Below are 23,271 nucleotides of genomic sequence, written 5' to 3' on the forward strand. Positions count from 1 at the left end.
AAAACCAAAAATAGCATACTGCAATAGGCACGGAAAATATCAATGAAATTTCACACACAATCTTATTGGAAATAATCTAAAAAGGACATTGGGGAAAAATTGAAGTTTGACTCATTAAAATGGAGAAAGGAAATGGGGAATGTGTCAAAGCGACAACAACCCGACCATAGAGTAGTCTTCTATATGTTCACTCAACTATTTTATATACGTAAAGCCTGTTGTCGTATTTATATATGTAGGACTCTAAAGTGCGATGGTACTCTAAAGTGCGATGGTCACGCTAAAGTGCGATGGTCTACGCTAAAGTACGATGGTGTATCACGCTAAAGTGCGATGGTTGTTTGTTTGCTAAAGTACGATGGAATATCACGCTAAAGTGCGATGGACCAAAAGGGTAATGTTAAAGGCCTTAAAACTTTAAAGAACACGGATGTTAATAAATAATCTTTTTGCAAAAGCTAGTATGCTTAGGTTTTATAACATATGTGATAGACTTTATAATTACTGGTAGGCTTAAGTGATTGTTTTTAAATCAAGAAGAACGACCACGTAGTTATTGCTAAAATGTTAATTTAAGTGTCACAAAAATCTATATATCCTGTATATGATTTTTTTTTTAATTTGGGTCGGTATCAAATATTTTGATAATTGGCCGTTCACACAGTCTATCACTTATGTGAACATCTCCCCTGAAAGTCGTCATTGTAAATTACAAATTCGAAATTCGTTTATTGTGTGACATTTATTTGTTTAAAATATTATTGATTTAAATGTGAGGGAAATGCAATAATTTCCAAGCTTTCTCCTTTTTCGCAGCGAGTACAAATAAAATGTACAAACTAATGTTTTAGCGGACAATATATGATTTACGCATGAAAAAATGCACTTTTATTTTACCGACTTTACTTTTCAATAAAATAGATAGTATTTTAACAGGGACCGCAAAGTAAATTGCAACATAAACAATGATTTTAATGTATCCGTTAGCTTCTAATAGAAACAAGATAAAGGATACTTATGCACTTTTAAAAGTTGTTAATCAAATATTCTACAATTGTCTTTCGGCATGTTCATCTTTGTGTTTGTATAAACGACTGTTCACGTCATAATGCATAGTACGTTTATTACGTCTATACTTTCGCGGACCATCGCACTTTAGCGTACACACCATCGTACTTTAGCGTAGACAATCGCACTTTAGCGAGATCATCGTACTTTAGCGTCCCCATCGCACTTTAGAGTCCTACATATGTATATAGAAAAGTTTTAGACATAAACTTGTATCTCTATGGAATATAAATACAGCATATGTACTACATTGTCAGAAAATATAAAAATTCTTTGTATGAGCTTTAGAAATGGGACGAAAATCGAGGCTTGTCGAGCTTTTCCCCTGTTTCGCAGCGAGTACAAATAAATTTTATATTTTCCGACAATGTTCATATATTGTTTTTATCCTGAAATTTACTCCCAACACTTGAAGCTTTAGTTATTAAAATCGAAATCATGGTCTCTATTTTTTCAAACAAATCGACATAGTGTAAACGCAGACCGCGAAGAGGGACAACAAAATGAACTGGTACGGAAAAAGGAATGTCCACATTACCACTTGCTCAACATAAAAGTGGGGTAACAGGAGACTTTATTAGTACAAATAAAGCAAAAAAATATTTGTTTACCTGTTATTTGTACGATATAATGCTGGTTTCAGGATACATATCGTTTGGCTGTATAAACAATTTGTTCTCAGACGAAAATCACGACTGAATGACAAAAGAATATAGCTAGTGCTTAACCTTAAAAAGTAATTGCTGTTCAATACTTTAAGCAATTATTATATCGTTTTGCAATTGGCCATTGATTACAAATGCATCTAAAATTGTATTATTTGGTATTTGAATCTTAAATATCTCCTGCAAAGTTATTTTTTCCTTTTGTTCTGACTCGTGTTTGATTTATGAATATGTTTAAAATGGTAAAACGAGACTTATTTGTCGGTTTAACTTTGAAGTATGGTTAATTTACTTTATGGACAATTAGTTACTCAAAACGTTAATTGACTCATTTCAGATGTTATTTATTATGACAATTATATAATTATATGAAAGAAATACTCACTGTATTATGCGTCGAAAATCGAGTAAAGTGACCTTTAGACATTTATCGCAGACATTTTAAGGAAACAATGATTGATAACTTTACAAGTAAACGCAGAATTGGCAACATGTATACATAGTATCATCATTTCATGTATTATAGTATTTCACCAACAATAAAATGGTATTTGGCGATGAATTTCTTCCATAACTAGCATTGGACCCATCGTATCAACTTTCCATCTATAAATCTACCCATGAAGTCACAATATTAAAATAATAGTTCTTTAATAAAAGAGGCAAATTTGTATTCGTCTATTTTTAAATAAACGGTCGCTGATTCTTTCAATTCTTATATACATTTCCACGGAATGTACTTTACAATTTTAAATAGTAAACCTTGAAAAAATAAATCTACTTAAAACAAAGGAATTGATTAATTTTCCCTCAATTTATCGGTTTACATTAAGCTAGACGTATATAGTCCAAATCCTTAAGGGATAGTCACAGAACAATAGCACGTCAGTTAATTAGACTTTAATGGATTCGGCTTTATAAACAAATTTGAAAACGAAATTGGTTTTTTTTTGTCGCTGATAGTGGAATAAGAAAGAATGAAACCTGATATGTGTTTGGCTTATCTGTGTTTTACGGTTGTTGTCTTATTGACATCTAACCCCTTATCTGTGTTTTACGGTTGTTGTCTTATTGACATCTAACCCCTTATCTGTGTTTTACGGTTGTTGTCTTATTGACATCTAACCCCTTATCTGTGTTGTACGGTTGTTGTCTTATTGACATCTAACCCCTTATCTGTGTTTTACGGTTGTTGTCTTATTGACATCTAACCCCTTATCTGTGTTGTACGGTTGTTGTCTTATTGACATCTAACCCCTTATCTGTGTTTTACGTTTGTTGTCTTATTGACATCTAACCCCTTATCTGTGTTGTACGGTTGTTGTCTTATTGACATCTAACCCCTTATCTGTGTTGTACGGTTGTTGTCTTATTGACATCTAACCCCTTATCTGTGTTTTACGGTTGTTGTCTTATTGACATCTAACCCCTTATCTGTGTTGTACGGTTGTTGTCTTATTGACATCTAACCCCTTATCTGTGTTTTACGGTTGTTGTCTTATTGACATCTAACCCCTTATCTGTGTTTTACGGTTGTTGTCTTATTGACATCTAACCCCTTATCTGTGTTGTACGGTTGTTGTCTTATTGACATCTAACCCCTTATCTGTGTTGTACGGTTGTTGTCTTATTGACATCTAACCCCTTATCTGTGTTTTACGGTTGTTGTCTTATTGACATCTAACCCCTTATCTGTGTTGTACGGTTGTTGTCTTATTGACATCTAACCCCTTATCTGTGTTTTACGGTTGTTGTCTTATTGACATCTAACCCCTTATCTGTGTTTTGCGGTTGTTGTCTTATTGACATCTCACCCCTTATCTGTGTTTTACGGTTGTTGTCTTATTGACATCTAACCCCGCATCTATTATACAATTCTGATATTACTATATTATTGTGATGTTTTAGTGTTCAAAAGGCGACATTAAAATAAAAAAAATAGACAAAAATATAATTAAAGTGTGATTATAAATTACTTCTCAGTGTTTCTTTAATTATTTAAAATGTTCTTAAAACTCCTCATATTTAGAAAACATGCCAGTAAGCAAACAGAACCATAGGCGTAAAGTACTTTTATAAACTATAAAATGTGAAAGAAAATATAACATATCTTTAACATAGCATGGCAGATAAACATTTTCTCCTTCTGTTTTATTGTCGGTACAATGAAACGAACACAAAAGTCAGAAGCCGAGATATAAGGAAAGGTTACAGTGATCTTGGCAGACTTATTAGGAAATCAATAAAGAAAACTAATACAGTAATTTAAACGTTCCTTTATCACGTGATGAAGGCTTGTACGGATGCAATGACGTAGAAGCGTTGTACTGGTTCTATGAAAGAATTGTAGTATTATCAGGTTTTACTGAAAATGTACACAGCTTTCTTCACAGTTATATTAAAGAGAATTTATCCTAATTTAGTACTTTAACAATTAAATGCTTTAAAAAGAAAACCTTATAATTAAGTTTTTGATACGAGGATAAAATAAAAACTAATTTAAACGGCGTGTAAAACGTAAAACGTCACAACGTTCATATGAAATAGAATCATATTCAAAACAGTGTAGCTGTGGCCATTGATTGACGACCTTAAATTATCCCATTGACTGAGGCAGATCATGTGAACGTTTGTCTGTAACAACCGCTTCTCACTATGTACTTGTTAAAGACACTCAAAATGTGGGGTCACAAAAGATTCTCAACACCTAAATAAAGTAATTAAAAAATCTAATCAGGAATAATACGACGTTTTGATTTGTATCAATATAAATATAAATCAAAACATAAAGTTATTCCTGATTCATTTTTCGAATTATTTTAATTTCAAAGGCGTTAAGAACCTTTGGTGACCCCACAGTTTAAATTCTATAATAAGTAAGTAGTAGGCAGTGGTCATTACAGACAAACGTTCACAGTCAATAGGATAATGTAAGGTCGTCAATCAATGGCCACAGCTACACTGTTTTGAATATGATTCTATGTTCAATCGGAAGCACATCATTCATTTTAAACAATACTACACAGCGTTATGCAAATTCTGATTTAAGTATAGAAAAAAAAACCCACAATCTTTTATATTGTATTTGTTCAAATTACGTGTATATGTAAAATTGGTACTATTTCAGCAATTTTGAGTAAAAGACCTAACGATTTTTTTTATGTTCCGTTATGGATCTGTCATAAAATTTAAATTTACTAAAATTTAACGCATTATTAATACTGTATTTACTGAATTTAAGGGCAATGTAACGCCAACATTTTTGCGTTCTCAAAACCAGCTTGAGGAATGTACTAAACTACAGGATGGTATTTTGTTTGGTGAATGGTTGAAAAATGGAACAAGATAACTTCTAACAGATATAAAAACATATATGGATAAGATATGAGCAAACAAGTTTTCTTATTAAGTTAGAATAAATATATATTAACCTTAATCAAAAACGTTTATAGACAAATAAAAAGAAAGTTATAAACTGCGTTGTCAGTCAATATCATTTCAAACGGTCGATTAAACATTTGCATGCCCTCTAATACATCTCTAGGAATGTCATTGGTTAAAAGCAAACACGTGGATACTCTGTATAATTAATATGTACATGTATTTATAATATTCCCTTCGTAAAAACAACATGACCCTTAACGTTTCGTCAAAACAACAGAAGAAGAAATGGATGATGAACGACTGAAAATATCTAAATGCATAAAACATATTAAAGCTAACAGTGATTATTATTGGTATTTGTTTTTGTATAGACCAATTTGAGTAGGTTCTTACTATTGAAGACTTGATCGCTTTGATAGGCCACTAGTCTAAATGACATGTGTTAATAGTAGTAAGATAATGCGTTACATAATGTGCTAGTGACCTTATAAGATACATATTTACTGACCCAATTTACTAAGGTCACTTGCACACTGTATAACTAATAGTATTGACCTGTTTAAAAGGTTGTAATTGAATACTATCAGAAGTCCATTACCAGTAAATCGAATGACATATATCTCAAGTACATTTGAGTTAACTTTATTAATATTAAAACATTATCTACATAAACCTATCAGGTATTTGACATCTTCATGATACAGTCGTTAAACGGGATTGTATTGTTTCAGTAATTCAAACTTATACTCTCTCGTTATTTAACTCTTAATGTAAGAAAGGCATTTGCATAGCGACAATTTACATGATTGAGTATTTTACCAATTCTGTTAAATTTTATTGAAACTTGAACAGAATGTAATGATTTTTATTGTTTGTTTTCCTCTGCAATGTTTCATTAGAGCCATAGCGTGACAGTAAATTTCCTTTCCCATAAAGTTTAAAGAAACCATAAAAAACCTACACAAATGTCCCAGGCATTACCGATATAAACGAAGATTAAGGCATACAGATAAGTGAATCAATACCATCAAACATGCTAAATGTATCTTTATATATTGCAATCTAAAGTAATCTAGAAACATTAATGAAACTTTTAGATTTTTTTCTTAAAAACACTTTATAATTATGTAGTATGCATCATTAGAAACCCTTTGACCTTCAGGAAACCGTTTCATCAGTATCTTTTATGCTGTACAATAACTGAAATATAACACTTTTGCGTAATTTCACTAAATAGGGAATAAATTAATATTTCTCAATGGCAATAATACCACTTCGACTTATTTTCTCAAGCAAAAGCGATAGCAAAGTCTTCATCCACTTTGAAAGAGTACATAGCTCTTCTTTTACGTTTTTTATCATTGTCTGGTATAATCTCGACTGATTCCATAAGTATTTAAAAATTGTGTTTCAAGTCTATTTTTTCCAGCAAAAGCTATAAGGCAGATTAGAATAGAGAATTGAATGTCTTTTGGAATTTTCATCCAATGCAGAATGGTATCAGGATATGACTGAATGCTATATAAAAATATACATAGACAGCATGATGTAAAATGGCGACATTAGGAATGATAATTTTCAAAAATCTACATTATTATACAAAATAAACTCCGATCATGGTTTGTACAAAGGTTAAAGTTACAGATCAATCATCTTGAATTTCATACAAATTACTAGTAATTAAAAAAAAGTTGGAAAGTTTGAAGTTTTCGTATCCTATAAACTTGTCGCCTAGATACAATTTAAGAAAACCATCATGGCTAGAGACACCCCTTTTCACCAGGCTGTTTATACTGATGAAGGATACTTGTTATGCGATATATATATATAGAATCTTGTATCCTAATGATTGTTATCATCGTTTTGGTGTTTTTGTCCATTTTTTTAGACGTATATTTTATTTATTTATGATTACAGTATCGATCTCCATAACTATCCGTCACCCTTGTAAGGATGATTGTTGACTACTATCCAGACTTTCAATATATATATGTGTATCTGTCTGCCTTTCATATACAACTTGCTGACTTGCGTGAGTATGTTTTTTCTGTACGTTGTTAAATGAAAGTTTACTTTTATATATAATATTTGATTTTAAGTGATTTTTGAGTGCAAATAGAAAAAAAATCGAAGATCTAGTCAGGATGTATGCTTTATTATAATCTTATGTTCCTGTGAATACTGACATACTGTTTTCTATTCTCTGCTCCCATTGTAGAATTTGATGTTGTTGAAGTTCTGGTAGCAAAGCAGTACTTAACCTTGCAAATTGTATGCAACTATATCTGTGTTTAATTCTTTATCTGTTAGCAACACTGTGAATGATAATCATGATACCTGATTCGGTTTTTATAACCACTGAGTCAGTGCACTTTATCATTCCCAGTTACCACCCTCCCAGAAAGACCACAGAAAAGTTCATCTGGTTAACAAATATTCTATAGTCTGTCATAGTTGATACCGTTCTGACCCGTTTAATGATCGAACTAAATTTAGATTAACGTATCTAAATTACAAATGTATACGAGTTTCAGTAGTGCCAATTACAATTATTTATTACTGACAAGATTAATTATGATATGTATCGATTAAATCATTCAATTAAAGCAGTGGTTACATGTGTGTTTAGATATAGAAAAGGCATTAAAAACTACATGTAGTTTGTCATAAATCTGAATTCCATATTTCTAATAGACAAATGTAACCAGGAAGATTTTATTGACACCAAACCTCAAATGACAGTACGTCAAATGTATGTTTACTGACGTTTAAACTCTTTAATCATTCTGTACAAATATGGAATACGTTTCATACAATTTAAAAAAAAAAAAAGGCGGCATGAGGAATTAAATGAATCCTTGCATGTGGAGATTAAATATGAGCGTTGTATTTTGTAAGGTTTAAAATTTGTTTTCCTTTACCATGTGTGACTTGTTTCAATGAACCAAAAACTTGTACGAAAAGCCAGATAAGATTTTTGAGCTGAGAGGTTTCATCTCGTTCACCTGCATATTAAATTTCAACAATTTCAACAAACGTAGTACCACTTTAGCAATCGAACATTGCTTGTGTTTAAATGTGCATTTGTTCATTAAAGGAGCAGTATTTTGTTTGACACAAGAATTGTCATATAAGAGTACTTGTGATGGTATTAGAAATACAATATAAAAATAAGACGATGTAGTATGATTGCCAATGAAGAAATTGTCCACAGGAGACCAAAATGACATAGAATGCTACTACTATGTGGTACAGATGTATTTTCGTCACAATCATAACCAAGTATTTTATTGCAATCTAGCGGATGATAATCTGCAAGGCTTTCGACCTGACTGTTCTTTGGTGTAAATATCGATATTGCTGAAAGCTTATTTTATTCTCATGAGTTCAATTATTTGATAGCTGGTTGGCGATTAATCACACAAATGCGACAAACTTTAAGTAGTAGCAAGTGGAAAATAAAACTTTACAACTTTTACTGACGTTGCATAGCACCACAAGAGAAATTGTTTAAATATTTTAGCAAAATCGATATTTACCAATCATATTATTTTAACATTTTATTTATGTTTCTATTATTTCAACATAAATTGTATGTTTTAATTGGCAGTATTTCATCAAATGTTTCATGCAAGTTTTTCGTTTATTCCCTCTAAAATTGCAATTTTATTCAAAGCATGCATTTAATGGTGCAAATATTCAAACCGGGAATATTAATGAATCGTCAACTGAATGCCCCACAACGTTATAAATTTAGATATTGAAGATAATAAAACAAATAAAAGGAACAATTTTGTATTTAAAAATTCAGCGATATGTAGGATATTTTATGTATAATCGATAACAAAAAGAGATCCAAATTAATTTTCTATTTGCCATAATGCATAGTAAATAATTTATGATTTCCTGATATTGGCACTAGATGTTCTAACACAATTTCCGTTTCTTTACAATATTAGTCTTCAATTTCAGAAGAAATGTCATTTCAGGATGACGATTGACTAAGGCACAAGAGAGTGATATCTTCTAACACCGACATATTAATACAATATAAAGATAATTACAAATAGCCTACGAGAAACTCGTACAAAGAACAATATAAACCATTGCCGGTATAAATATTAAATCTAAGAAATACCACGAAAGACGCGGAAAGCTTTATTATATCGTCTTTTACTCATTTCATCTTCAAATTAGCGACAAGAAAGAAAAAAAATCACTGTAAATGTATGGAGCAAAAAGAATGATAAAAATCAAAACTGACCGATACCAACCACAGACATCTACGAAAAACAGACGTACGAACAACAGCAACAACGACGTATGGTCCAGATAAACTGACTGGTACATATACCTTACTTGGTCTAACCAGTTTTACTTGCACATAAACCTCCATCTTAGCTTTTTACTGTCGAATACAATTTGACTTTTAATCACCTGTAATGGTATTTTTTAAGAGAGGTTCATGACGACAGCGTTTTTCTGTATTACGTTCAGTCATAAGTTACGACAGTTAAACTGTATTAGGTAACGTTTACTGAGAGCAGGAAACTTCATTTAGTAGTTTAAATTATATCGCTAAATATATATATAAAAAAGTTGTAGTATGATTGCAAATGGGACAACTATCCACTTGAGACCAAAGAGCAACTATACTTGGTCTTCGCACGACCCTCATTAATGAGCAACATCCATATGGGTAGCTAAAAAACGATTGAAATGACAAAGTTTAAGATAATTCAAACGTTAAAATCACTGCCTGATTTATGAAAAATAAAAATGGGACAACTATCCACTTGAGACCAAAGAGCAACTATACTAGGTCTTCGCACGACCCTAATTAATGAGCAACATCCATATGGGTAGCTAAAAAACGATTGAAATGACAAAGTTTAAGAAAATTCAAACGTTAAAATCACTGCCTGATTTATGAAAAATAAAACCCGAACGAAAAATAAGATATGATAGGCAACAGCCAACAATTATTGAATCACAGGTTCTTGATTAAGGTCAGACACAAACATAATTTTGCAATGTTAAACTAGCTTGTTGGCAAGTGAAAAACCACCCACATAACCTGGGACCGTGAATGGTTTGAATTCTAGTGGTCGCGGAAAAAAGTGTACGGATTTAATTTGCGATGGACTATACTTCTTGCTTTTTGTTTGATAACAAATACATTTGTAGTTCATCCATATAAAGGACGATAACAAATTATTAATGAAACAAAAAATTAGAAGTGTGTATACCGGGATCAAGGGCAGACATTTTTTTTTTTACCATTTTAGAATAAGGGTGTATTGAATAATTAAAGTTTATAATTTTTGTTTTCAACAGGCCATCAACAAAACCCTCAGATGTTTTGTATGGGTTTGCACGTGGTACTCTCATTTCACAATGCATCAGGTTTACCGCCCCCAAATTGCTACCAGACGTGACTGCGTATTTATTAAAGATTATGAACAGAAAAGGATGACTACTGTTTTAGATTTGAACTACTGTCACCTTAAGTTCAGACATGCACAGGACTATCAATCTGAATATGAAAGTCATAAAAATAAAGGTTAACATACTTTAACATTTAACTTAAACTTAAAAAGAACCGCAAATTAAAAAAAAACGTCAATGGAATAATTCTGATATACATTTTGAGACAAATAATGTTATATTAATAGCAAGTCCTTAAGATGACTTCGTCTGTCACTGACTACCGCCGATATTTTCCATTTATCGTTGCAACAATTTCAGCCTTTTCCCTCCTTCTTCACACGTCATCAAATTGGGCTTGGCATTAACGACTTGAATGGAAAAGGAATTATTTTTTGTTTTCCAGTGAATTCGACATTTCACTATTTTTGTACTGTTCATGTATCTGTTGTTTTTGTGTAATGTTTCGAACCAGTTATGTTTTCGTAAAGACATGCTGATCTACTGTGATAGAATGAAATTCAAAACAGTGTAGCTGTGGCCATTGATTGACACATTAAAATCATTCATTGACTGGGACAATTTACGTGAACGTTTGTCTGTAACGACCACTGTTCACGACGTACCTACGATAGACATTTAAACTGTGGGGTCACCAAAGGTTTCTTAACGCCTTTAATTATAAAATAATTCGAAAAATTAATCAGGAATAACCTTTGTGTTTTGATTTATATAATTGATATAAATCAAAATATCGTGTTATTTCTGATTAATTTTTCGAATTACTTTATTTAGGTGTTGAGAACCTTTGGTGACCCCATAGTTTAAGTGTCTTTAAAAAGTACATAGTGAGCATTGGTCGTTACATAAAAACGTTCACCTAAATTGTCCCAGTCAATGGACGATTTTAATGTGTCAATCAATGGCCACAGCTACACTGTTTTGAATTTCATTCTATATGATTTTAGTTACTTTTGTGATAATCCAAAAATGCATATCGCAGAATACTTTGAAAAAAAAAAAAATATTTGGAAAACCTAAACAATAAATAAGACCACAAAGAAGGTTGTGTAGAAGTGCGAGTGCGGACAATGATGATATCTACCATTTAAAGATTCATGCAATTTGAGGGGTGCTGCAAGACTCTGTATCGGTTTTTTGATTTCTATAATCTTCCAAGAAAACTAATTGCATGATCAATCAAATCATTGATTCATTCTCGTTTTTGTCTTAAATATAAATTTAATATTTACAAATAGAAATTAATCACTCAAATGAAATATAAAACAAAGGAGCTATTTGATGTGAATGATATTTTGACGTTTTACTGAATAAAGTCTCGATATCGATTCAAATAACTCTTTCTGATAAACTAATCATGCTCACAAGAATTAACTTTTAAGTAAGCAAAATGTGATGATCGGTCTAAAGTCTACAAGACATCAACCCATCAAAACAAATGAATCTACTTGTACTTTAACATATGTCATATTGTTGTCTTTGTCACTCGACTAGTTACCACTGTAAACTTTTCAGCTTAATAAATTTGGTGGACAAATAGGCAACCAAACTTGGTAGCATTGTATGTATATATCTTAATGAATTAATGTGTTAAGCTGTGCCTATGTAGCAGTGAAAAAGATTCGACACAAGCAGGACAATGTGATTAACGAACAATGCTTGTATATAGAGATAATCGTTACATGTCGTCTGTTGTCAGTGTACAGACTGATTGTGTTGGTTGATAGAGTTCTAGACTGATAGTGTTCGTCGAAAAAAGTCCTAAATACTGATTGTTTCTGTTGGAAGAGTTTTAAGGGCTGATTATGTTCGTCGAAAAAAGTCCTAAAGACAGATTGTGTTCATTGAAGGAGTTTTAAAGCCTGATTGCATTCGTCGAAAGAGAGTTCTAAAGACTGATTGTGTTCGTTGAAAGAGTCATAAAGACTGATTTTGTTCGTTGAAAGGGTCCTAAAGACCTATTTTGTACGTCGAAATAGGTCTAAAGACTGATTGTGTAAATTGAAGGAATTTTTCATTTATGGCAAGAACAATTATGTTTGCTCATATCAATACTGTTTTGTTTTGACAGTTAATATAGAAGTATTCTACTAAGAAGGAAACAAATCCCGAATGAGTCGTCAAAGGCACACTACAAATGTGATGTATTTGTATTCTCATTTATCTTCAAAGGTGGTCAAGAATAACAGAAAAGGACAGTCTGGTACAGTCTTGTAGTTAAAGTAAATGTTTTCATTTTATTGTGTTTATGGCTATCCGTTTTCACATGTTCTCCATAGAACATTTGCAACAGAAAAATTGTTTAGTTTATGACAGATTAATCAATAGAAAATCAACAAACCCGAAATTAAATTCTTATTCCTATGATTTACTTTGCTTTAACACCAACAATGACATTTCCATCATATTACAAAAATTAAAATGGAAATGGAAAAAAATTCTCTGACAGATTCACTTAATTTGATGGTATTGAAGAGTTTATACGCTGACTAAAACTGTATCAAAGACGACAGAACTTAAATTAAAGACTGCATTACAAATTAAGCTTCATGTTAACACGCAATGTCATAACTCAACAACGGTCCTAAGCAAGGCAGTAAAACTAAATGAGGTTGTTTGTGTAATTAAGTTCCAAGTCGTGCACAAATTCTGCTTTTATAATGCAAAGGAGTGTATATATCGTAAAGTCTACTTGGTAACAAGAGTACAATGTTTAAATGTCAATGTTCTGCAGATTTTTATAAACTGCGCATTACATTATAATGTTACTCGAAGAGTACATATTGGCTTTAAAATATAATATTACACTGAATACCTTTTCCCAGAGTCTTTCCCTGGATTTGAATACGCTTCAGCATATATATTGTTGTAATGTCACGAAAAGCCAGGGATACAAAGCAGTCGTTTACTATACGTACATGTTTTCAACCAATGATTGCCTACATGGAAGTGTCATAGACTTGTAACCTTTAAAGGCGACTGTAATTGATTAAATTTCCCGTATACTTAGTTATTATATATTCATTTTCATTTGTTGATTAGATTTAAGGTTCATAATAAAAAATCCAGAAATTAAAACAGACCATCATTGTCTGTTTTATGAGGTTGTTTAGTGAGAATATGACAGTTGTCGTCCATTCGTGAGATGTGTTTCAGCTTTGATTTGCCTTTTAATTAGGGACTTTCCGTTTCAAATTTTCCTCGGAGTCTAAGTATTTTTGTGATTTTCTTTTTATACATTTAAAATGACCTCTTTAAAAAGCTTGTAATAGTTTCATATGACACAACCTGCTGTTGTGTGAAATAAATAACCTGACAATATTTCAGTCCACCAAACATATTATCAGATACATGCAATATTGAGATTATCACTGAATACGAAAAGGAATGAAATAGAACTACATAAACATAGGCGCTGAATGTTGAATGCCGTACTTTGACCTATAACGGTTTACTTTAATTTACAAATTGTGACTTGGATGGAGAGTTGTCTCATTAGCACTCATACCATATCTTCTTATATCTAGATACATCCACTAAGAGAGATGATCACTTTGCTTATATGTTATAGACTTGATCAATAATGAAACAGATTCATTCAAATTTCATTATACCCAACGACTTTACCTTAAACATTTAAACACTGTTCAGTACAAGCAACTCTTGGAAATCTAAAGATGTATTCATCAAGGAATTTAGAGAAAAGTATTTAGATATGAAATATTAATCGTACTAAGATAAAAGTGTATAATTTTATTGATGCGCTACATTCCTGAATAATTGAAAAAAGTGAAAGTACTATACATTGTTAAAAATTCTTTCATTCCTAGTGCGTATCTCATGAATTACATGAAAGGTCAATATATGAAAAGTACCATATATATTATTGACAATTAAGAAAAAACAATTGTGATGATGATGACAAATCAAACAATATTGCTTTTTAAATTAATGTTTAAAAAAAAGAAAGAAAAAAAAACACTTACCAATCTTGGAAAAGAACTGTGCGTACCACGTTTTTCTCGTTGTAAAAGTTCAGCAGTGATATTATATTTCCCATCAGAAATTGTTTTTATTCCACTATGTTCGCTAATTTCTGTCTGTCTGCTAAACAACAAATATAAACAGAAAGTACATAAACTTATATTTATAACTAAAAATGTATAAATTATTTTTAAATGTAATTTAAGATTATGCTCCGATTTTGATACTTCCATTTTCCGAAGCACTATATGGTTACATATAAAAGCTGTGTTATATAAATTACTTCCCACAAATAAAGAGTTATCAGTAGATCAAGAACTTTTAATATTTTATAAAAGCTTCGACTATATTCAGCTACGTTCCAGACAAATAACTGCCGCTTTAATAAGAAAATATAAAAAAGTAATTCCTAAAACACGTGGTGATAACATTATTAGGTCTATCGATCACAAGCATACACCGGAGCTAAAGATTTTCTGGAATGGAGGTAAATAGCGTGAGAAACGGAATCTTTCCCATATTTGTTCTTCAGGAGAGATATTGACTTCTACGGGGACTTTTGTGTGTAATAAATGGAATATAATTGAAAATCTTGTTCAGCCAAGCACACTCTAGACCAATGAGATCGTTCATACGTAGTAATTAGGCGTAACGTTTCCAATGTATTCTGTCAGCAAGTTGTCGGATATGTCAATTTATAGTAAAAAAAGTAGTATTTTTTCGATCTTAGTTTCGATTCTATTCCAGTGAGAATGTAATCTTTGTAACAGTGATTACTTTCTGTAAGGGAAATGGAGAAACGTTTTTCCTTAGACTTTATTCGGCGTTATTAAATGATTAATTTAGCAATCAATGATAAAGGTTATAATTTTCATTTATCAATTAATCCAAACAATCTATGTTATGGTGTATTTAACAGGAATCAGATTCTTAATTCATTCTGTAGACAAATTATCCTAATTTTTGACTAATATTAATTCGAAATGAATGGACATTTTTTTATGACAAGGTTGTGTCTAATATCTTTAGGAAATTAGATCGAATAAATTAGCACAGATATATTCAAATTAAAGGAAAATAAGAATGTTTATTTCTAAAAATGTAAAGCTCGTTGTACGGCGGTTTTGCTTCGGTTTAAATGTTAAGCTTTCAAGTACTGGCGTATGATTTTGGACTTTTTATCCGTTCATACCACATTTAAGTTGTTTGTATTTCCTACTCCTTTATTCTTATTGGAGCATTTTATATTATTAATATAGCGGAGACAATGCCTACCAAACTCTCGAGCAGAATTTTCAGTAGCCTTACACTAATTTCATCGCTTTTACATCATATTCATAGAAATATATGGGAGGTAAGATAAAATTATTTATGGGAAGATTTAAAGAGCGTCGCAGAAAAATCACCAATCGTCAATCATAGTTTGGTAAAGCAAAAAAAAAAAAAAACGGAAACCTGCGAATGTGTGTGGACTATCGTCAACTAAACCATAAGACAAAAAAAGAAAGTTATCCATTGCCTTGCATTAAGAAATTACTGAAATACAATATTATGCCATTTTGAGTTACCCGCTTCCCGACTACCTACCAGTGTATAACGGAGAATTGTTTAGAGGGATACAACCATAAGATCTGTTGCATCCTTATTGGTGATATTATTAGTTATATAGTTCGAAGCTCGATTTCCCATATGGAATTTACTGACCCCATATATGTCGTATTTGGTCACTAGCACACTATATGACAAATTTATCTTAGCGATTTTCTTTAATAGTGACATCTGGTGTAGATAAGTGATAAAAAACGATCTGTGTGTTCCTTCAAAGGACTTAAATATTCAATTATCATATACTTAGACTAAATAACATATAAATTTGACCGTATGATAATAGCATTAAATTGACGTAAATTCCATATTTTTTGAATTGGTGCTTAGCGGGCTGATATGAAAAGTTTATCACATGCTTCGATTGTTATCACATAACTTTCCGTAACGTTATCACATGGCATTCCGGTAATACTCGGCCAATTCCGGAAAATACGCCTTAGTGCTACGTTTTCAGTGAAAAACATTACAAAATGGTGTACAAAACAATTACTTGAATACTGGAAAGTATATTGTTTAAATAATAAAAAAAACCAGACAAACCAAACAAATTATTTAATAAATGCATTTTTTTAAGTTTTTCTGAAACATAATTTAGAAAGTTTCTTTAAAAAGTTAACTTTTCAAAACAATGATCATTATGTATATTGTTGAATTATTTTTTTGTAGATTCGTCCATATTAAAATGTTTTTTTTTCTCTCTCTGTTGAGGCATGTGATAGAAAGATTTCATATTGAATGTATCAAATTTTGGGTCCGGCGGCCGTGAACTTTTTTACTCTTTAAACTTCGGGAACCACGTAAAAGGATCAATATATGAATCTGTTATTTTTCTCTACTGTTGAAGCATATGATAACAAGATCATAACATGTCATTTTTCATATCGCATGTATTATCAGCCCTCGGTCAATATCAGTCCTCGAGCCATGCGGCTCTTGGGCTGATATTGAACCTAGGAATGATAATACATGCGATGTGAAAAATGCCATGTAATAATCTGATATTCTTATATGGTTTCAATACTCATATGATCCGCGCGTTAATAAGCAAACGAGTATATCCTCAAATGGTCCGACCATATGAGTAAACCGATATGGCCATGACCATAAGCGTATTGTCCAAATGCTCTCATGTTCCTGAACTTGCACAGGGCATTCCAAAAGAAACAACTACTTATCATTTTTATCGCGTTTCGCGCATTTGTAAACAACTCGACAAGTCAACTAAACGTAAAGTGACAGCCAAAACAAAACAGAGACAATTTTGTGTTGCTAAAAACCCACTGTACAATTTCTAATACATTGAAATATCACTCTTTAGATAGCGTGAGTATTTTACAGAAAATCTATTTAAATCACTTACTAAAGCCTAATAGTTGAAATGACGTTATGCAGTGTTTGAATTTTGTGTTGTTTATATTGCCTAAAAATAGCTGCCGTGTTAACACATTTTTTGTTTGAATTAGATGCTCTTATCTTTTTTACAATAATGGCTCAAATATATCTGATGAAGAATGTTCCAAAATTTAAACCTCTGAACTCAACTTGGGTTCACTGTGTTCCCAAGAAAACACACGAGATTTAATTTGTATATTTAACTTGCCGAAAAGAAATCATTTTCAGCGACGCTTACTCATGGTATCTTAATAAAAATAACCGAAAAATTCCTAACACGTAACTCTTATACCAATAAGCATATATTTTTTTTTATTATAGAGCAGTATGCAGAACACAGCAAACTCGGTATTTTCTCAAACGATTAAACGACAAAATATTGTGATTAGGCGGTAGAAAATTACAATACAAAATTATTACATACAGATGTTACCTGAACTTGTTATACTTGATTAGAATACGGAAGTGTAGACTTATTACATGACCTGTTTAAATAAGTGGAGATATGATCGAAAGAGTCAGGTAGAATTTATATATCTAATGGTTTTGAGTGTGTAAAGATACCTGGCCAAAAGTGTTCGTCACCTTCATTTTTTTGCTATTATTTCAAATAAAAACAAATTTAAAAAAAAATATTTTGAGGGCATTTATGGTTGGATTTTTATCAGAAAAGGCCTTAAAAGACGTAGAATTGTCTAAAGTATGTTTGTTTATTTGGTTATAGTTTTGTCTTCAGGTGCTTTTGTTTTCTCTTGATTTAAACTCATACAATAAATTTTTATAATCTAATTTGGTTGAATATATAGCGAATTTTTGAACAGAAAATAATATTTGTGTTTATCTTGTGAAAAAATGAAAATGATCCACAAAAAGAATATAACCAAATAAACAAATAAACCTGTGACATTTCTTCTTCTATTGATACCAAGTTGCTTAAAATCAAACCAAAAATGACCCCAAAATATTTTTTTGAAAAAATGTTGTTTTATATACAATACATAGCGAAAAAATTCATGTGACGAATACTTATGGCCACACTCTAATTTTTAGCTTAATTTTTACGTAATATAAATAATTCATCATAGATATCAGGATTAGATTTTTTTTAAGTCAGACGCGCGTTTCGTCTACAAAAGACTCATCAGTGACACTCGAATGAAAAAATGTAAAAAAAAACAACAAATAAAGTACGAAGTTGAAAGCATATATCTTATTTAGATACGTTTCAAATGATGATTGTCATGTTCAACCAACGCAGTAATTGTGATCGATTAACAATCAAGACTGTCCACCCTCTGTCAGTCCACCAAATCCTAATATTCTTTCGTTTGATACATTTATTTTCTCTTGTTCCTACTATACATGAAATATCAAAAACTGAACGTAAGTCAAAAACATACGTGCCATGAGAAATACGGCGTACATTTTATTAGGTTCTTGTTTTCGTTTTAATTGAAAGATAAGAATCATAATGTGTTTGTTTATGTTTTTTAGTCTGTTATTCAATTATTTTTTAAGTAAGTGATATTTCTGTACTTATATTGTATGGTGTTTTTTTCGTGTACGTTTTGTTACTCGGTCGATCCAGACTAAATTTTGCAAAGTTAATACATGTTTATAAAACAAATACTTAGCTTACTAGTATATATATTAAAAAACTAGCTCAACTCGCCACATATTTTCATGGTCTGACCAAAGTCGAGAATCTCATTCAGTGGTTGTCTTGCGTTACACCCTTATATTTTTGATGACCTTGAATGTTAAATAAAGGCAACAGTAGTATACCGCTGTTCAAAAGTCATAAATCGATTGAGAGAAAACAAATCTGGGTTACAAACTAAAACCGAGGGAAACACATCAACTCACAGAGGAAACAACGAAACAACAAAAACACTGAAATGCATCAAAAAACCAAACGACAATGCAACACACACTCAGAAACGAACTATAAGATAACAACTGCCATTTTCCGGACTTGGCACAGAACATTTAAAGAAAAAATATGGCTTGAACCTGGTTTTGTGACTAGCCAAACCTCGCGCTTTTTTGACAGTGTTAAATATACCACTAAAATGACAACATTACATGACAGGAATACAGTACAAATAAATCCAAGAACTTTCAGGACAGAGAAATGCACAAATAAACAATACAATAGTACATTTTGACATGCTAACCACAGAATAACAACGAACACGTAAAACAACATAGGATAGCACTCACAACAGAACAACGAACTGTCCGTCACACGACTGTATCACGTCACAGACGGTAAAAACGCCCTCTTGATCTCTGTGTATTAACCTTGTTAGGTTATAATGCCCTTTTATTCTGACATACATACGCGTTGTTAAACAATACTATCAATATATATAGGTCATATAATCTTCGTTACAAATCTAAGCAGTAGCAGCCCAATTTCGGTTGAACTATTATTTACGATGACATTATCTTACAAGATATTCAATATAGGTTGTCAGTCTAGCCTATATATCTACAATTCTTAATTGTCCACAAGTCATAATGCTAAATATTATTACGAAAATATTGGACATTTGGTTAGATATTGATTCGTGCTTATTAAAGATGGTGATTTAAGACAGAACCTTTAATGATTTTTAGATTTTCAGGTAATCCGAGTATAGAAGACTTCCGTGAGTTGTTCTATAGCAGGTCTTCAATTATCATGCTTCATTTCATTTATACAGTACTGTTTTTCCTGTGTTATGGATATACATCTTCAATAAAACGGGAATGAATTTTTCATCAATAACCAAAGATTCAAAAATGTCATGATCATCTCAACTTTCTGAATAGTGAATCAGTAAATTATACAGAATTGGTTTTAAAGTTTTTACTTCAGATATTTATTAAAGGGTTTTAATTTTGTTTGAAAAATATTACAAGTTTAACTTAGTAAAATGAAATAAATCACGAAACCTTTTTAATTAGATATACTTTTTGAAAGCTTTAGTTAAATTGAACGAGTTTTTTAGATATTAAAAAGAAACAATCTTGCTAAAATTTTTATTTTAAACAACTTATAATTACATTTCACTTCGTTATATTTAATTTAGCTGAGAATGGCGGAAATGGTAAAAGTTGACGACAAATTGAAATATAGGCTGATCATTATCTAACGAATAGCTTTTGTAATATTTTTTTTAATTACAATAGATTTCTTAAAGTTTCATAAATTCTCAAAGAATTGATGGAGCAACACTATTTCTATAAAATTGAATTAGTAAGATAAAATAGCAAAGTCGGTGATTAAGGGAAACCTTTAAAATATTTTAATGAGGAAATACAGATCTTGTGGAATTTCAGTTTTCATCAAATTATTTCATATAGTTCATGAAAACCTCCATCTGTAAATGAAATAAATTTCAATGTTTTTAGATGATGACAACTGTACTCTTTGTTTCTGAAATCAGATATATTTTAAATACCGATTTATATTGCATATATGGTTACAATGTATCTGCAGGAGCAATGTGCAATTGTATTGTCTAAAGGTCTAAGGCTATAAATTATGGTTTGTACACAATTGTAACCCGACACATTTAGCTTACAAAATGTAATTGAGAAAGAAAATGTGTACATTTTAACCAAATCATAAATAGAAACTAACATGAAATTAAGGAGATGTGAATTAATAAACAATGAGATAACTATCCTTTTTAGACATATGGATCGTAATGATTCAATGTTTTTACACATTCTTGGCTTTCGTGTGTTTATGCTTGAGCGTTAAAAGTGTATCTAAAAGTTGCTTCGAACGTACCAAATCTATGAAGTGTTCATTTCATTTCATAGTCTTCAACGATCATCATAAGCTATACCATATAGTCAGATATAAAAGATCCAGGCGTGATACAATGTCAAAAACTTCAAACGAGAAAACTAAGTCTGAACTATAAGAGACCAACTTCCCTAACCTTGAGTAATGGTGTAACAGCACAACATATGATTAAGAAAACCAGTTGACCATCCTTATCTGAATGGCACGAAGCACAAACAAACTAACTAACTTAAAAACAAAATAAAACAAAGCACCAACTAATAAATGAATCATGTTCATCAGACTTCAGTATCAATCAGTACAAATCCAATGGATTTAGTATAAAGACATAAGCTACAGTCTGAGAAAAACTAGACCATTAGCAACGCTAATACATACGTTAATACTTTGGACAGGAAGGGACAACATACTCATAATTATAGCAATATTCAATACGTTTTTAATTTATCAATGACAAAATGAATATAAGTATCGATATAAACAATATACAAAAATCGTACTATGGTATTAAATTGACAACCTTAAAAACAAGTTTATTCTCTGGCTCGATGAGTTTACATGGATCGTATCTAAATTTAGGGGCGCTATAAACAACAACACCGTTAAATTTAGGCGTTTAACGGAACTATTATCACTATCGGCTATTTCGTGGCGGTCAGGATTTTTTTTACTGGAGGAAGCTCGAGTGCCCGAAGAGAACCATAGATCTTCGACAGGAAAACAGACAATCCGAGTCGTAGTCCTCAATTAAGATTGGAGGTAACACCTGCCACAACATCAGTGTTAACGGGCTAGTGAAACTGTGTAAGACAAATCGACCACTGTCGATAATCTTTATTGTCGAAACGTACATCTGGTTGTCAAAGAGAACATTTATTTTCCTTATTTGTGGCAGAAAAAAGACAAGTTAAAGTTAATATATTTGCCTAGACTTTCAGCTCACCGCGATATATTATTTTTGTGCTGATGCGGCTTAAAGCAAACACGAATAGCCAATAATACCATACAGACTCAATCTACCACATACACTGCCTCCTCCGAAAAAACCCACAGACATACAAAGACCAACAACATGTACGGGTCACAGTTCAACCCATTTGACGTCGCAAAGCCGCGATATGGAATTTTACGAAGAGCTGAGTAGAGTGACACAGGCAAAAAGAAGACATTTAATACATTTTTATAAACGACGGATTTCTTTGGAATGTATGGTAATGAACAAAAATGACTTTAATACAAATATCAAGTATTTATAGACAGCAAAAGACTATCGACATTTTCATTTAGTTTAATCATCAGCGATGAGAAACAACATTTCCGTATAATTTAGAGAATTTAACGTCGTTGTATATAATGAAATATATGTAACTCGTCAAATAGAAAGTTATTCCATATATAAACTTGTCGATTTCAAAACGGCGCTCAGACAATTCAATTGTATATTTTACACCATGTTATTCATCGTTCAAATTAAGAGAAACATTTGTTGTAAGGTTCTCAAGATAAGTTGTGAATAAACACATTACTTCCACAAATTACTTCGGACAGCGATGAGACTAAAATCCATTTGATTATTAACACGTACAGATAGTATCAATCCAATAGACAGGAAAATGAAAAGAAGTCCTATTCCCAGTTTCAGTAGATTACATCAAATCTGAAATTCCCTTAATATCACATTCAGTCGAGTTTGAAATTACTGTGGTCTATGTTTTATGGTAAAATCTAGATTTTTTAAAAGTTTAATCTTGGGTCATTAACAGTACATGATTCAGTGGAAAAGTTGATAGTAAGGTCAATCATCACAAATATGAATATGCAAGACATTTTACAGGAGCGAAGTTATTCAACGCCAAGACTTGAAAGAAATTGTAATTGAAATTAGAATTTCATTGTTGATGATAATACAACAAATTTGAA

At 31.4% G+C, this 23,271-nt stretch overlaps 1 protein-coding gene across 2 annotated transcripts in view; it reads right to left on the minus strand.

Moving 5' to 3' along the window:
• The window catches only part of LOC143071830 (uncharacterized), a 36,849-nt gene extending 21,757 nt beyond the window's left edge, over positions 1-15,092 (minus strand). For both annotated transcript variants that reach the window (XM_076246431.1, XM_076246430.1), the window contains exon 1: positions 14,552-15,092. In XM_076246431.1, the coding sequence (XP_076102546.1) occupies positions 14,552-14,782 (231 nt within the window). In that variant the 5' untranslated portion in view covers positions 14,783-15,092. The remainder of the gene's footprint in view (positions 1-14,551) is intronic.
• Between the last annotated feature and the right edge of the window lie 8,179 nt (positions 15,093-23,271).

This window comes from Mytilus galloprovincialis, chromosome 4, assembly GCF_965363235.1.
Source record: "Mytilus galloprovincialis chromosome 4, xbMytGall1.hap1.1, whole genome shotgun sequence".
In the NCBI taxonomy this organism is placed as follows: domain Eukaryota; kingdom Metazoa; phylum Mollusca; class Bivalvia; order Mytilida; family Mytilidae; genus Mytilus; species Mytilus galloprovincialis.